Source organism: Rosa rugosa, chromosome 4 (assembly GCF_958449725.1).
Source record: "Rosa rugosa chromosome 4, drRosRugo1.1, whole genome shotgun sequence".
Lineage (NCBI taxonomy): Eukaryota > Viridiplantae > Streptophyta > Magnoliopsida > Rosales > Rosaceae > Rosa > Rosa rugosa.
In genome coordinates, this window is record NC_084823.1 from 13,707,079 (window position 1) to 13,724,091 (window position 17,013).

The 17,013-nt window shown below is 41.5% G+C and overlaps 1 protein-coding gene across 1 annotated transcript; it reads left to right on the top strand.

Annotated features, from left to right (window-relative positions):
• Nucleotides 1-10,656: 10,656 nt before the first annotated feature.
• LOC133706633 (ethylene-responsive transcription factor ERF020-like) lies at nt 10,657-11,493 on the top strand. Its single transcript, XM_062132171.1, has one exon. It carries the CDS (start codon nt 10,731-10,733, stop codon nt 11,229-11,231), a length of 501 nt encoding a protein of 166 aa, XP_061988155.1. The 5' UTR covers nt 10,657-10,730; the 3' UTR covers nt 11,232-11,493.
• The last annotated feature ends 5,520 nt before the right edge of the window (nt 11,494-17,013 follow it).

Below are 17,013 nucleotides of genomic sequence, written 5' to 3' on the forward strand. Positions count from 1 at the left end.
ATCTTGCCTCCAAAAACCCAGAATTTGACAGAACATAGTTCTTTTATTTTTTTCAATTCAAACATATTGAAAGACATCAAAACAACCTGATTAATAACAATACAATGAAACAATAACAATAACATCAATATCGTCAATTGTATTTCACAGTAGCAGACCCAAACAAGTTACATGTCTTACATCCATCACCAAAAAAAAACATTTCAAATGGGATCCACATATTGCAGTTTTATTAGACCTAATCATCTTATCAAAAGATTAGGTCCAGCAACCTTGTACCACAACACAAGGTTGCACAAGTGATTGAAACACAAATCATCATCAATATCCCTAAACAAAAAATGATCACCTAAAGGTAAACTAAGGCCTGCTAATCTGAAATGCTTTGACTCTATTTTCCACTTTCTCTAAGCCTCTTTGATGATCTAGTGAGTGTTGCAGAGGCTCTAAAGCTTGAAACAGGAGCTGTACCTTTTGTAGCAGTTGCTTTCGAGCTTGAAGCAGGAGCAGCTCTTGCATTTGCAGAATGAGCAGCTCTTGCATTTGTAGAAGCAGCTCTTGCATTTGTAGGAGCAGCTTGAGTGAAAATAATAATTGACAGCATATAGAAGAAATTATACCCACCGCTTCAAAGAACCATCCAGGATCACGGGAATATCAAGTCAATCCTTGTCCAAGAATGAAGCTTCAAAGAAAGAAAACGTATCCTAGTCAAAACATGGCAGTTTGGCCTAGAACCTTCTTTGGGCGGATTTCTTGTGCATTTTTGGAAGGTCTATGATGCTGAAATTATCAAGGAAAGTCCTAGAAGAATCCTACAAGATTATGGCAAGATTAATCCATCATATTATCCTTTGGATAATATGCATCCCTATGCACCTTTTCTCCTTTGGTTGCCACATTGACTTTGGTGACCCAAAACCACTCCAACACTCTTCATTTTCATGCTTCTCATGCACAATAAAGAGAGGTAGCTGCTCCTCTCTTCTCCTTTAACCATATTTTTCTACCCTACTCTCTTTAATAGCTCATCATTACTTCCCTCTTTTTACTCCATCTTTTCCATACATTTTCCCTTATTTTTGGGATATATTACCACTCTCATACTCCACCTCCATGCTTCTTACAATGCTTGAGCTGCTATCTTGGCTTCTCATCATCATTTTCATACCTCTATCTTCATCTATTTAAGCATCTCTTCTCACACGGAAGAGGCATCACCCATACCACCCCATTACATCTTCTTTCTCTCTATCTCCACCACAAAACCTCCATCTTCACCTCCCAAAATCCAAACTCATACTATCCATATTACTCTATCTCCTCCATCACTACCACCATTTCTTATCCTCTACCTCCATTAACACCACCACTACTACATCATTTCTCCACTCTCTTTTCTATCATCATTTTCTCCATCTACTCCACCTATTCACACAATACATAATACAAGTTTCACTATCTTTTATCAGTAAATATTCAAGAGAAAAAAGGAGAGGGAATCACCACCACCATCACCACCAAGACGTGAGCTTGGGGACCATCCAACACACCACTAAGCAAACTCTATCCCTTTTACTCTAGATTATATTTTGGTGTTTAATTTGATTATGTAGTATATGTAATTACGAGTGAGCAGTACTTTGTTGGGGCTAGGGTTGAAAGCCCTAGCCAATCTTGTATGGATTGATGTTATAATATTATGTGATGCAATTTTCTTTAATATGCCTACATGCTAGTTCAAGAGTTAAATGCATATGCTTAGACTTTACCACTTTGAGTATGTGTGTTTGATATATGTCATGATATAATGGTTAGAGCTTGGTAACCTTTGAATATTAAAGCATGAAAGCACACTAGGTGTGCATGTAGGGGTTGTTAATTACAATCACTTAGAGATGAGCTTGGTTGGTTTGCATAATTTCTTCATCTTCAAGCTTTATGCACTTAGGGTAATGCACTAGATACCTAACTAAATTGAAATGCATGACTGAAGTAGTTAAGTACTACACCCGAGAATGGTTGCTTGATATCACAAAAAGAGCATGTCCCTTGTTATACCCAATATGGATGCAAGGAGAGAAATTGGTCAATTAATTTAGCATCATTCATATTGAAATGCATCAATACTTGCAAAGGAGGTTAGTGGTAGACAATCTAAATCTTAACTTTCATCCATTTAATCACTAGTTTAGTTTAGAGTAATTTAGTTTACATTTGAGCCTCTAGTTGTTTTCAATCCAAAACTATATTCAAAAACCAAAATCAAATCACTACTCCATCTTGCACATACTCACCATGAGCCTAGATTTCCTTGTGATTCTAGGTTCGTGATTGTACATTTGCATATTCTAGCTCTCCTTAGGTTAACACCCTAACTAGTGAAAAGAATCCAATCCTCGTGGGTTCGACAACCTTTCTTAAATCCATATATTATTACTTGTACCCCTTATACTTGAGGGTGACTATTTGGCTACAACACACTCAAGTTAGTAATAAGAATATAAATCTTCGAAAAAATTCAAGGATTGAATTGATTATGATAAAGTTAATATGAAGTGATTTGTAATTTGTAATTTGAAATTTGTAATTTCAATGAATATTAAGATTAAGGAAGATATTAATTTAACTTTCTACATGTCAGAAGGGCAATTCAGACACATAAAAAATGAGAAATATTAATTACAGACCTACACTCTATATGGAAGGTTTACTTATGTGGCTTGGGTGTAAATTGAAAGAAAAATATGTATGAGTTTTTTCTAATAGAAGCTTGAATTTTTGGGTTTATATATAATTTTCTCAAATTTCTTTTAAAGTGCTTGCCAACAGATTGAAAGTTTTATTACCTTTTATTATCTCCCCTTTACAAAGTGCTTTTATTCCTGGACGTTTAATTTCAAATAACACTCTTGTTGCTTCTAAAGTTGCTTATTTCATGCATAAGTTTTGACATCAAAATGAGGATTTCTTCTCCCTTAAGATAGATATTAGTAAAGCTTATGATAGATTGGAGTGGACTTTTATTATCTATTTTCTTGTCCCAAACTATTAGGTCACGTCAATTTCCTCAACGGTTGTGGGTGACGTGCGTGCACTCTCTTAGTATCTTAATTAATTAGTTCAACAATAGCATTCACTTGGTCAGTAACTGACTAAATAAATTATATTCAATCACCCTTAAATGTAAGCTCAACAGTTGATAGCAAAATAAATCAACTTAAAAATAATTCTTTCCACTATTAGATTTACATCCAATAGTGGTTGGGCATGATTTTCTTGATACGTTATTAACCAGGTGAATATGCTCGTTAAGTTCAATACATGCTTGATAAAAATTGAGCTTGAGTTTTCGGTCTCATCCCCATTCATGACCTAAATGAAAGGTTTAAGGGTTAAAGGTGGTTAGGGGTTGTGTTAGCGTGAGTCATGGCTTAACGTTAGGAATAGAATATATTGTAATTATTTCGTAGTTAGTACTTACCTGTTGTATTCCTGTAATCTTCTTTATATACCTCCACTGTGAGATGAATCAAATATCTGAAAATTCATTCTCTAAATCTCATTATATTTGACTTGGTATCAGAGCAAAGATTCGAAAGGACTTTGTCTCCTTAGTTCTCTTTTCTTTTCCTTAATTCGAGGAATTGATACATAACTAAACCCCTTTGTTTGGGTTTTGTTTTTTGTCTTCTTCTGTTATTTATCAAGACTAGTCTTCGTCTCCTTAGAGACCAACCTTGTGTAGTTTCCCGATCAATCCAAACCAGGTCCACTGCGTCCAACCAGCCACACCGGCGCTCAGACCTCCAGACTGGTCCCTGTCGTCCAGACCGCCGGCTCCTTCTGTTTAGACCAGCTTCGTCTCCATTCCAGACCGAATTCCTTCCCCGTCCAGATCGGTTTCGTCCCCTGCCCAGACCGCCGCCGTCTTCCGTCATTCAGACCCAGTCCCCGGCGTCGTTGTGGTTACCAGATCGCGTCGTTGGGCTTTCTCAGTTCAGGCCGGCGTTGTTCCTTCAGTTAAGGTCGTCGCTCATCTTCGCCCAGATCGATTTCCGCTCGCCCAGATCGAATTTCGCTCTCCCAGGTCGATTTCGACTGTGTTCGCTGCAGCCCACAGACCGTTTTTCAGTCAAGCCAACCGAATTTCAGTCAAGCCATAGACCGGTCTACCCTTAGCCCAATTCGTCAGGTTCTGAAACACCTTGAGCAGTAAGTGTTTTTTGTGTTTTTCCTTGCTTCCGCTGTGCATTGTTGTTGCCTATTTCAATGGGGGAAACGAAAGAAGATCAGAATTCCAGTTCTAGGACCAGTGAGGTCCAGAAGGTTGAGGTTTCTGTAAAGAGCTCAGAAGGTGGTTCTTTTGGGGGTACCAAACTCACCGGTACCAATTTCCGAATATGGAAGAAGATTATGTCGGTTTATCTCCGTGGGATACACAAGATGGGGCATGTGACTGGAACAATCAAGGCTCCTAGTGAAGATGATGTGGAAGCCTATGCTAAGTGGGAAGACGATGATGGGTTTGTAATGTCAATTCTGTTTAGAGCCATGACTGAGGATGTGCTACAGATGGTGGAGGAGTGTGAAACCGCTGAGGCAATATGGAAGACACTGGGAGATCTCTATACAAATGAGTCTGATTTTATATAGGTTCATGAACTGATGTGCAAAGCTGCAAGAATGCAACAGAATGGGCAACCAGTGTCAGTGTTTTTCACCAAGCTGAAGAATGTATGGGCTGAAATTGATCAGAAGCGTCCTTGCAAGATCAAGAATCAGGAGGATATTGCATGGTACCAGAAAGAGAAGGAACTTGAGCGGGTTCATGCATTCTTGAGAGGACTTGATGCGAAACATAATAGTGCCAAGGGAGAGTTGCTCAGAATGCCAGACCCTCCTAGCTTGACCACAGCTTTTACATATATTCGTAAGGATGAATCTCAGCAGGAAAGTCTCAAACAGGCACAAGTTGAAGTTTCTAGCCTAGCCATTCAAGCATCAGCACCTTTACTCCAGCATCAGCATTTGGTCCCACTTCATCAACAAGGACCTCCACCAGGTTTTGCCCACCGCCCTCGTCCTTAGTGTTCTTATTGCAATGATATTGGGCATGTTCGAGAGACTTGTTGGAAACTGCACCCACATCTTAAACCTAAAAAGCAAGGTTATCGTCCTAAGGCGAAAGCAGCTGCGGTTCAATTGGTTCAAGAACCCGATTTCTATGGAGTGGCTGGACAAGATCATCATACGGCAGGTGGGGCTATTCCTACAGCCTCTATCGCTGGTCGTGGTAAGATTGATATGGTTTTAAAGATTTCTAACTTTGTTGGTTCTGATACATGGATTATTGATTATGGTGCCTCTGACCATATGACTTATGATAAATCATATTTTACTGAATTGTCTTCCCTACCAGTGTCATATGTCACCAATGCCAATGGTGAGGCTTTTCCTGTGTTAGGGTCAGGGTCAGTGCGTATTACTCCCACTTTAGAACTTCATAATGTGTTATATGTGCCTGACTTGTCTCATCACTTGATATTTGTTCCTCAATTGAATACTGAGTCTAAATGCTCCGTAACCTTTTATCATATGTATGTGATTTTTCAGGATCTTCTCACCAGGGAGTTAATCGGTCGGGGGTATCTAAGGGGCAGGTTGTTCCATCTGGATCAGACATACGCAGGGGAGAAACCAGGAGCACAGTCCCGCACCGCTTTGACTTCGAATTCTGATAAGCTAAGTGAAATTTGGTTGTGGCATCGCCGTTTAGGGCATCCATCTTTTAGTCTTATGAGAAAAACCATGCCTACTCTGTTTATTGGTGTGGATGAGTCTGCTTTACATTGTGAAACATGTGTCTTGGCCAAGAGTCATCGTGCTACTTATTCTCCTAGTATTTCTAATAAAAGTGTTATTCCTTTTGAGTTGATTCATTCTGATGTTTGGGGATCTTCTAGAGAACCCACTGTGTCCGGTATGAGATATTTTGTGTTGTTTATTGATGATTGTACGAGATTGTCATGGGTTGCTCTTCTTAAAACCAAAGATGAAGTCTTTCCAGCTTTTCAAACTTTTCGTACTCTTGTTCAAACACAATACCATAGCACCATTAAAGTCCTTCCTTCTGACAATGGGTGAGAATATGTTAATCATGTTTTCCAATAGTTTTTCAAAACTCATGGGATTGTTCACCAAACCACCTGTCCACAAACACCAGAACAAAATGGAGTGTCTGAAAGGAAAAACCGTCATTTACTTGATATGGCTCGTGCCCTTCTCTTTAGTGCTCATATGCCTAAGTATCTTTGGGGCGATGCTATTCATGCTTCCTCCCATCTTATCAATCGTCTTCCATCTAGTGTCCTTCAGGGAAGAATTCCATTTGAGGTTCTTGCATCTCATGTCTCCTTACCTTTATTTCATAATCTTCCAGCTCGTGTCTTTGGTTGTGTTGTTTTTGTCCATATTCCTAAAAACCAGCGGTCTAAGTTGGATGCCCGAGCGCTTAAGTGTGTGTTTGTAGGCTACGGAGGTTATCAGAAAGGGTACAAATGCTATCATCCACCAACCAGAAAGTACTATGTCACTATGGATGTTACTTTCTTTGAGGACATGAGTTATTTTTCCTCCTCAGATACAGCTCTTCAGGGGGAGAATTCATATTTTGAAGAGCTGTATCATGGAGAGGGGGAGGAATCAGAAAGCGGAGAAGAAGTCGCACAGGCAGGAGGTATTTTGACGGATCCAGTTGAGAGCATCAGCTCATCATCTCTAGAAGCAGAAGCTCCAGACATCCAGACACCAGTTTCAATAATTGAAAATGCAGTTGAAGACACAACTGCCCCTCCTGCCATCACTTCTACCCCTGACCCACAACTTCCTGGTACTGAAGATCACCCATTTGAGGTATGTCCACCCACTGGTACTAGCAATAGTGAGTCTAACGTTGAGCAATATGTGTTACCAAATAGGACCACTCGAGGTCAATCAGCCAAAAGATATGAACCTACTCTTACTGCCAAATCAAAATACCCAGTAGCCAATTATATGTCCACTAGGAGGTTGTCTAAGTCATATGAATCATTTGTGAATCAAATATATGCTGTATCAGTACCTAACAGAGTGCAGGATGCATTGGGGGATCCAAAGTGGAGGAAGGCAATGGAGGAAGAGATGGAGGCGTTGCAGAAGAACAATACTTGGCAACTTGTGCCTCCACCACAAGGCAAGAAGGCTGTAGGTTGTCGATGGGTGTTTACTGTGAAACATAATGCAGATGGATTAGTGAATTGGTACAAAGCACGCCTTGTAGCAAAGGGGTTTACTCAGACGTATGGTATAGACTACAATAAAACATTTGCTCCTGTTGCCAAGATGAACACTATTCAGGTTCTGCTCTCGTTTGCTGCTAGTTTAAACTGGCCACTCCGACAGTTTGATGTCAAGAATGCATTTCTTCATGGAGAGTTAGCCGAGGGAGTGTACATGAGTCTTCCACCTGGGTATGTAGTTGCTTCTCCTGGTGATTTTGTATGCAAATTGAGAAAGTCTCTATATGGTCTCAAACAGTCGCCTCGTGCTTGGTTTGGGAGATTTTCACAGTTCATGCGGAAGGTTGGTTACAAACAGAGCAACTCAGATCATACCTTGTTCCTCAAGCACCAACAAGGGAAGGTAATAGCTCTAATTATTTATGTGGATGATATGGTAATCACCGGCAATGATACTGTTGAGATGGATAGACTGCAGAGACAACTAGCCTCTGAGTTTGAGATGAAGGACTTGGGTGAACTTAAGTACTTCTTAGGAATTGAGGTAGCCAGGGGGAGAGAAGGGATCTACTTGTGCCAGAGGAAGTACGTTCTTGACTTGCTGACAGAGACAGGTTTGTTGGATTGCAGACCTATGGATACTCCTATTGAGCAAAATCATTGTTTAGCTGAGTATCCAGATCAGGTATCTACTGATCGAGCTCGCTATCAGAGGTTAGTTGGGCGCTTGATTTATTTGGCTCATACTAGACCAGATGTTGCATATGCAGTGAGTGTGGTGAGTCATTTCATGCATAACCCGAGTGAGAGTCACATGGATGCTGTTATGAGAATTTTAAAGTACCTGAAGTCAGCTCCAGGAAGGGGAGTATTGTTTTCTAAACACAACAACATCCTTGAGGTTTGTGGCTTTACAGATGCAGATTGGGCTGGAAATATTACAGACATGAGGTCAACATCAGGTTACTTTACATTTGTGGGAGGTAATTTGGTTACATGGAAGAGCAAGAAACAGAAAGTTGTGGCACGATCTAGTGTTGAGGCCGAGTATAGAGGTATGGCTCACGGAGTGTGTGAATTGTTGTGGCTGAGAAATCTGTTACGTGATCTGGGTTTCAAACTCAAAAGTACTATGCAGTTGTATTGTGACAACAAGGCAGCCATTGACATATCACAGAATCCAGTACAACATGATCGTACTAAGCATGTGGAGGTTGATCGTCACTTTATAAAGGAGAAGCTAGATGCCAAAATTATTAGCTTTCCTTTTGTTCCAACTGAAGAGCAACTTGCAGATATACTTACCAAAGGAGTTTCCAGGAAGGCGTTTTATGACTCACTAAACAAGTTGGGCATGGTTGATGTGTATGCGCCAACTTGAGGGGGAGTGTTAGCGTGAGTCATGGCTTAACGTTAGGAATAGAATATATTGTAATTATTTCGTAGTTAGTACTTACCTGTTGTATTCCTGTAATCTTCTTTATATACCTCCACTGTGAGATGAATCAAATATCTGACAATTGATTCTCTAAATCTCGTTATATTTGACTGGTTGGGCCTTTTTGGCTCATGTAAGTCACTCTTGTTGATGGTCCCGTGACTCTAGTTTCGATGATATGTAACCTGTCTGGTTATTGGTTATTAATAGATTGTTTTAATTCTCTCAAAAAAAAAAAAAAAAGTGAAAGGTTTAATTCAGGCCAAACGTTTTTTCACCGCTCACTCTAGAGAGATGCTCACTATCTTTACAACTTTAAAAACTATAATCACTCTTCATTAAATTCAGATTTATGTACCATCAAAATTCTTTAATTGAGATTATTCTCAAAAAAAAAAAAAATCTTTAATTGATATTTTTATTTCGAATAGGAGCATCGCATGAAAATATTTTTAGTAAAATGTCCCAGCGTGTTTATCAAAAATAATGCAGGTAAGTGTTATATCTTTTGTCATTTATACTTAAAAAAATAAAAATAAAAAGTTTTTTTTTTTGGGTGAACAAAGAGAAATGAATGGCTTCGCCCAGGTCGGCACCTGGTTTGTTTGAACCATTGTGTTTCACGAAAATGAAACCAGAAACAAACAAAGTAGTACTTTTTGGTTATATTGGCCTTCAAAATACCCGAAAGGCCGAGCCAAATTCAACTCTTTTATGGTCTCCAAGTCAAGGCTCAACTTTCCCTCTGGACAAGAAAGCTAGCATCACTTTCTCTAGACTTATTTATGTCAACTATTTCAATAAATGTAAGGCCCAATTCCATGTGAATAATTTGATTATGTAACGGTGAGAGTCATGAGACTAGTTCAAACAGGGTTCATATTCAATGCCACTCCCACTGTCCAACTATATGGTGTGCTAAGGGAGGAAGGACAAATTAGAGAATTTGATTATTTTTGCCGACCACATTGTTTTCGTTTTGTAAAAGATGAATGTGATCTAAAATATTTTATGGAGAATCCCATTAAAAGTAAATAAATTTTGTTAAGAAAAGATTATTGAGGTTAGAGTATTGTGCCAAATCATGAACGGTTTCTCACACACCTTTAATATGCGGATAATTTAGCAAAAATTTTGCAAATTGTGAGCTAATATATGTTTTTCTCTTCTTCTTTTTTCAATAAAAAAGCTCTATTCTGATCCATTTTGGCGTGATGTTTTTAACAAAAGTTATGAAATATCACAAAAAGAAAATTTTACTGTAACATTGATATACAAGTAGATTTAGTTCGATACATACATAGATTAATTTTGTATAGAAGTAGTGTAATCTCATATGAATTTACCAATATATAGAGCTAGCCTCTTTTTAAATTAAATTAGTTTAATTACCAATTAATCTGCTACTAGGTCATCAAATTGACAAATTCTGTGAAGAATCGCAGAAAGATAAAGAACATTCTTTCTGTTAATTTCTGGCATTTTATCTTCTGGTCCCTAGTTGATCCTTAACGACTGATTCCTCGGTGTCCTACAGGTCAGTAATAATCAGACCCGTACTCGCCGTGGTAATGGGTCACTTGAGGCTCATGATGTCATGCCTTACCTCATCATTCCAATCTTACACTTGCAAATCCCCACGCGCCGAGTCCTCCACCTCCAAATCCAACCTCTCAAATCCTAACGTGGATTTCAAACCCCAAATTCTCACCTCGGCATTTCTTTAATCAAATTTCAACATCCACGTGTTTTTCTGTAGACAAAAAATATAAAATATCCTAAACACCTTAACTTCACCGTCCATGCGATTTGACAGTGACCCTTCTTTTTACTTTGACCTGTAAAATATTTGACCTTCTCTTCCAATTGCCCACGTCAGCACCGCCTGCCCCACCACCCCTCTGACTTTCCACTTATTCAACCCATATAACCCTCTCCCGCCCCTTCTTTTCTCTCCACCAGAACCAAATCCACACAACCTTACAGTTTCGAGTTCGCACACGATAACACAAATGAGTTACAGTTCAGAAGACAGCAGCAGTCCGACGACGACGGCCGGGAACGGCCGCAAGTTGAAGGGAGTGCGTCAAAGAAAATGGGGCAAGTGGGTGTCGGAAATCCGCGTTCCCGGCACGCAGGACCGCCTCTGGCTCGGCTCTTTCTCCACTGCCGAGGCCGCCGCGGTGGCTCGCGACGTTGCTTACTATTGCTTGCGTAAGCCTTCGACTCTGGTGGGCCTCAACTTTCCCACAATCTTACCGTGTTCGGTTAATCAAGCGGTGGACATGTCGCCGAGGTCGATACAGAAGGCGGCTTCGGATGCCGGCATGGCCGTTGATGCTCAGCTCATCAATGCTTATAGTAACAGCTCGTCGCCGCAGAACGGGAGACAGGCAAATGGAAGTGAGCCACGTGCAATGCAGGGCGGTGGGTGTTGGGAGGATGCCGGTGAGAGTTCATCAGCCACTACCGGAGGCGAGGCGCTGAGCATTTCGATTGAGGATTATCTCTAGATTCTAGCCACCTAGTAGTAGAAAAACGTTAGACTATCTTTTTTGGTTGACGGTTTTTCTAAGACTGTCAACGTTGGCTGTCTTTTCCGAGGGTGGGAGGTGACGCACGGAGTTGCGTCATACGTATTAGCTCGGAGCTTACGTGTTGTATATGTGTATATTGTGTGTATATAGGGGTCCCTCAACTTGTGGGTGAATTCTGTACCCCGGAAATGGAAACCTAACTCATAATGATTTAAAATAGAAAGTTGGTTTTTAGCAAGGGTGTACGGTCTGATTTGCAAGCGGAGTTAGCTGATTTGTTGGGTGTTGACAACTTGGCATTGTTCAAAAACACGAAAAATATCTTGGGCTGCCTACTTATATTGAGACCTTTGTTTATATAAAGGAATAACTTGGGAAGAAACTTGAAGGTTGGCAAGGTAAGTTGCTAAGTGGTGTAGGAAAAGATATCTTGATAAGAGTTTGTGGTTCAAGCTTTACCTTCTTACTCTATGAGTTGTTTTCTTTTACCTAAATCTTTCTATAATTCTCTCCATCAAATGTGTGCCAAGTTTTGATGGGATTGTATGTTAGCGTGAGTCATGGCATAATATTAGGAATGTAATATATTGTAGTTATACCGTAGTTAGTACTTACCTATTCTATGTGTGGTAGAGAATAGAGGTGTAATTCAATTGTATTCCTGTAATATTCTTTATATACCTCTACTGTGAGATGAATATAGTATCAGACAATTCATTCTCTCAATCTCGTTATATTTGACTTGGTATCAGAGCAAAGATCCAAAAAGGACTTTCTCTCTTTGTCTTTTTAGTCTTCTCTCAATTCGAGGAAGATAATTGGTTTAGAACCCTGTTATTGGGGGGGGGGGGGGGGTGGTCTCGGTACGACGTCGTTCTCCACCTTTTCTTGATCGGCTTCGTCTTCAGCCAAAGAAGTCGTCGCTCTCCTCTTGCCCAGATTGACTTCATCGTTCGTCCGAGAATGACCATCTTCGTCGTTGTCCACGTCTTCATGCACAACCCTCTTCATATGTGTTCGTCACAGCTGACAGACCAGTTCGCAGTCCAGCCAATGTCGCCCAGACAGTCGGCTTCTTCTGTTCAGGCCGGCGTTGTTCTTAGTCCAGACCGGTCCACCCTTAGTCCACCTCGTCAGGCCCTATTCACCTTCTGCAACTCCTGGAGCAGTGAGTTTTTATTTTTGTTTTTGTTTTTCCCTTGCTTCTGCTGTATATTGTTGTTGCCTATTTCAATGGGAGGTTCGAGAGAAGATCAGAGTTCTAGTTCTAGGACCAATGAGGTCCAGAAGGTTGAGGTTTCTGTCAAGAGCTCAGAAGGTGTTTCTTTCGGGGGTACCAAACTCACCGGTACCAATTTCCGAACATGGAAGAAGATTATGTCTGTTTATCTCCGTGGGATACACAAGATGGGGCATGTGACTGGAACGATCAAGGCTCCTAGTGAAGATGATGTGGAGGCCTATGCTAAGTGGGAAGATAATGACGAGTTTGTAATGTCAATTCTATTTAGAGCCATGACTGATGATGTGCTACAGATGATGGAGGAGTGTGAAATCGCTGAGGCAATATGGAAGACGTTGAGAGATCTCTATACAAATGAGTATGATTTTATACAGGTTCATGAATTGATGTGCAAAGCTACAGGAATGCAACAAAATGGGCAACTAGTGTCAATGTTTTTTTATCAAGCTGAAGAATGTATGGGCTGAAATTAATCAGAAGCGTCCTTGCAAGAACAAGAATAAGGAGATATTGCATGGTACCAGAAAGAGAAGGAACTTGAACGGGTTCATGCATTCTTGAGAGGACTTGATGCGAACCATAACAGTGCCAAATGAGAGTTGCTCAGAATGCCCGACCTTCCTAGCTTGACCACAGCTTTTACATATATTCGTAAGGATGAATCTTAGCAGGAAAGTCTCAAATAGGCACAAGTAGAAGTTTCTAGCCTAGCCATTCAAGCACTAGCGTCTTTACTCCAACAGCAGAATTCAGTCCCACTTCATCAGCAAGGACCTCCACCAGGCTTTGCCAATCTCCCGAGATTTGGAGCGAAACGCCAAGGTGTCGGAGCTGCAGCAGGAGATTGCCTGCCTGAATGAACGACTGTCGGCGAAAGTGATGCACCTTGACATAGTTCAGTGTGAAGCAACCGCCAGAGTTGAAGAGGTCAAGCGGCTGCAACAGCAGGCCGAGCGGCTAGAGGAGGCGGAGAAGCAGAAGGTTAGCGCTGCGGCTGTGGAGGCTTTTAAGTAGTCCTAAGAATACAAGGCTGCGCTAACGGCGGCTGGCAAGGCTGGTGTCGCTGCGAACTTCCGCAAGTTGGATTCTAAAGGCGTCATCATTTGGGATAAGGCGGCCCAGCTACAGGCACCCTCCAGTGTGCCGCAAGGTTCCCAAGGCAGGGTTGAGCCTAATGCTCAGTGTGAAGGTGCGCGGTCCATCAGTGATGAGACTGGCCAGCGCGGGGGTGACGACTCCCAGCAGACGCCGATACCTACAACCTCTCACACCCAGTTCATGGTTGCCCACACTCGGGAGGATGGTAACATGATCATGCCGAGCCCTAACGCCCATGGTCAACAGTCCGACGAGGCGAGTCGTTCAGTAGCACAGACTGTTCAGGTTGATGGTGATGGCGCCGCTGCCCCATGAAGGAAATTGTGAAGAATAGTTTGTTTGTCACCTCTTTTTTTTTTTTTATGTTGTTGTTGCCACTGAGGCATTTGTTAGTGTAACCAGACATCGTTTGGTTGGGTAGTCCCAACCTGAATTTAATATCAAGTTATGCTTTTGTTTAGCATTTGTGGATTTTTTTCTAAGTATCGGGTTGCCGCTGGCAAACACTTGTTGTCTGTTTAATTGTTGGTAGGCGGTTAGAGTTCTTGCTTGATTCTTTTGTCTCTCAATGAAACATTAAAGGAATTAAAATTGTTCAAAGTGCACGAAGTAGCGGACGTGGTCCACTATACCTTGCTGGCGTTGCCAGTTGGCTCTTTTGTGCTATGAAGAACAATGGTTTGAATAATTCCTCATTTCATTGATAGCTGACTGGTCAGCGTTTACAAAAGAGTGAGAGTACCCGTTGGGTAGCTTCCCTTAGCTAAATATTGTACAAAAATTTAGCTAAGTCAAGATGCTCGTGGGTTGGCAGTGGAATTACTTGTAATAATACAGAAGATGTTCGGTATTCAAAGGGTGGGCAGATGTGACGCCATCCTTGTCCTTTAAGCTCACTACACCAAAATTGGTTTTTTACGACCCACCATGTGCGCCTTAAAAGCCTATTTACGGCGCACAAAAACAGGCTGTAAAAGGTTTTATGGCGTGCAAAAATGTGTCATAAAAGAACAATTAACATGCCGTAAAAGTGGTTCCACAAATGTCATTTAGGTCATTTACGGCCCACATTGCATGCCGTAAAAGACCTCCTATAAAAGGCGTACACCGCATGCCGTAAAAGAGTAGTTAAAATCCTAGTCAAGGCGCACACTGTTTGGACCCAAAATGAGCATTTTGGCCTGACAAGGCACGTCTTGGAGAAATTGAGCCAATGTCAGTGGCTCAAGCTATATATTGTCGACAAGTTCGAAATATATATTTAGAGGCTAAATAAAGCCTACTATGGAAGCATGAAAAGTCAACTTTAGCACATTTTCCTACTTCGGCTAGGAGAAACCGAGCTAAACAAGGAAGGAGGGGTGGCAGACTGACCAAATGAACTCGAAATGAGCTGAAACTCTGCAGATCCATTCTAGACAGCCCAAGAATCATTTCTTATGAAGAGTGCCAAAGCCCGTTCGGAGTGGAAAACCTTCAAACAAACAGTCCAATTTTCTGCAGAAGCAAAACTGGAAAACTGGACCTGTAAGAGGTCCAGCAGAATTTCCGGCCCAACCACATGGAAGAAAGCTCTGAAATTTGGTCAGCATGATCTAGATTCATAGTGGAACATTTCGTATGAAGAAGTCATGGTCAAAATCTGAATGCTTGGTGGAGATATAGCTGCAGCAAAATTGGTGCAGTAAGTGCTTAAACCTAACATTCCATTAGTGTTTAAGTGCTTGAACCTAACAATTCCATAAACTCATAAGTGCTCCATAAACTCATAAGTGCTCCATCATGATCCCATTAAGTGCTCCATTATGATTTGTTTAAATGCCAAATAGTGTTGCTTGGAAGCCTATAAATAGAGGCTACAACATAGAACAATTCACTCATTCACAACATCAAAACATCTCTAAGATGATCTAAGTTATCTCTAGAGCAACCTCTCTAAGAGCAACTCCTCTCCTTCTCTTTCTCTTATCGGTGATCACACTTCTAGTCCTAGTCTTCTCAGAAGCCGACTTTCAGTGCCACCAAACCCTCTGTCAAAGTGCTTTGGTCCTAGTCTCCTCATGAGCCGACTATAGTACCGCGACCACAACGGTTACGGAACCAGCTAAGCAAGGGTAACGCCCTAGCAAACCAGCCAAGCTAAAGTCACGCTTTAGCAAGTTCTCCCCACTTCCCGGTGATTTTCGCTCTGCTCGATCTACGACGTCGAGTATCGATTTGGTGACGCAGAAGATTAGCAAAAGTCCTCACCACGAGGCATAAAGAATCCCACGACGAGGTTGGTGCTCTCCTCGTCCACAGTCGTTTGAAAGAAGTCAGGTCAAGGGACACCCCCGACGACCGCACCCGACGGTGCTGGCACGCCCGCGCAGAAAAGAGACTGTTGACCAGCTGCAACAAAATTGGAGCCAAACATTTTGGCACGCCCAGTGGGACAACATCAGAAGTTTTTTTTTTTGAAGCACATTCAACCACCGGGCTTCAAAACAAACATTTTGGCACGCCCAGTGGGACAATCTGGATAACACTAGAGTCTTTTTGTGTTCGCCATCATTGGGATGTCAGGGGAAAATCTTTACCAAAAGAAATTCCTAAAGTGACAAGATGGCCAATGTTGCCACCATTGGCAATATTGACATTGATGACGAGTTCGAACCACTCATCATTCCACCAGATGCTAGCCTGGATGAGAGGCTTCGCATCCTTACAGTGCATAGTGAAAATTATGGGAAGCATTTGGCAGCTTCGATCGCGAAAAGGGAACAACGAATTCGCGAGTTGGAGCAGCGAATGAATCAGAATGCTCAGAAAGCTAAAGAGCAGTCACAAAAGCTTTTCTCGAGCAGAGACAAACAGACTGCCCAACCTGCCGCAAACATAACATCTGAGTTCACAACCTTGCGCAAGGAGGGTTCCATCTTGGCTACCCAAGTCGGTTCACAGCAAGGAGAATTGAAAAGTCAAGAATCTGCTCGCGAAGAGGTGGTTTCTGAGGTTGAATTGCCTACAGATGGCGATAAACCTAAACGCCTCACTGGAGAATCACAGCCTTACATAGAGGCTGCTTTTGGAGAAGATGATCCACAAGATTGTTCTTCTGACAATAAAGTTGTCTCTGAACAAATATCTGAATTCTCCACTGACCCAGCCATATATGTGGCTACTGATCAGATTCTTGGGGGGCATGATGGAGCCCATGTTCATTCTGTTGATCACCAAAAGGAATTTCTTAAAAATTCTAATAGCCAAGCGGTGATTAAATATGATCTAGGCGACCTAATTGTTGTTTTTGAGGCTCTTGATCATGAGAATTCAAACCAACAAGTGGTCGTCTATAATGGCCAATCTGTGGCTAATTCTATGCCAACAAAGATACTTGGGGGGCAAGATTACTCCTCCTACGAGCCAAATTGCTTC

Excerpts from the sequence above, each read along its gene's own strand:
- LOC133706633 (XM_062132171.1), top strand. The coding sequence starts at position 10,731 with ATGAGTTACAGTTCAGAAGACAGCAGCAGTCCGACGACGACGGCCGGG.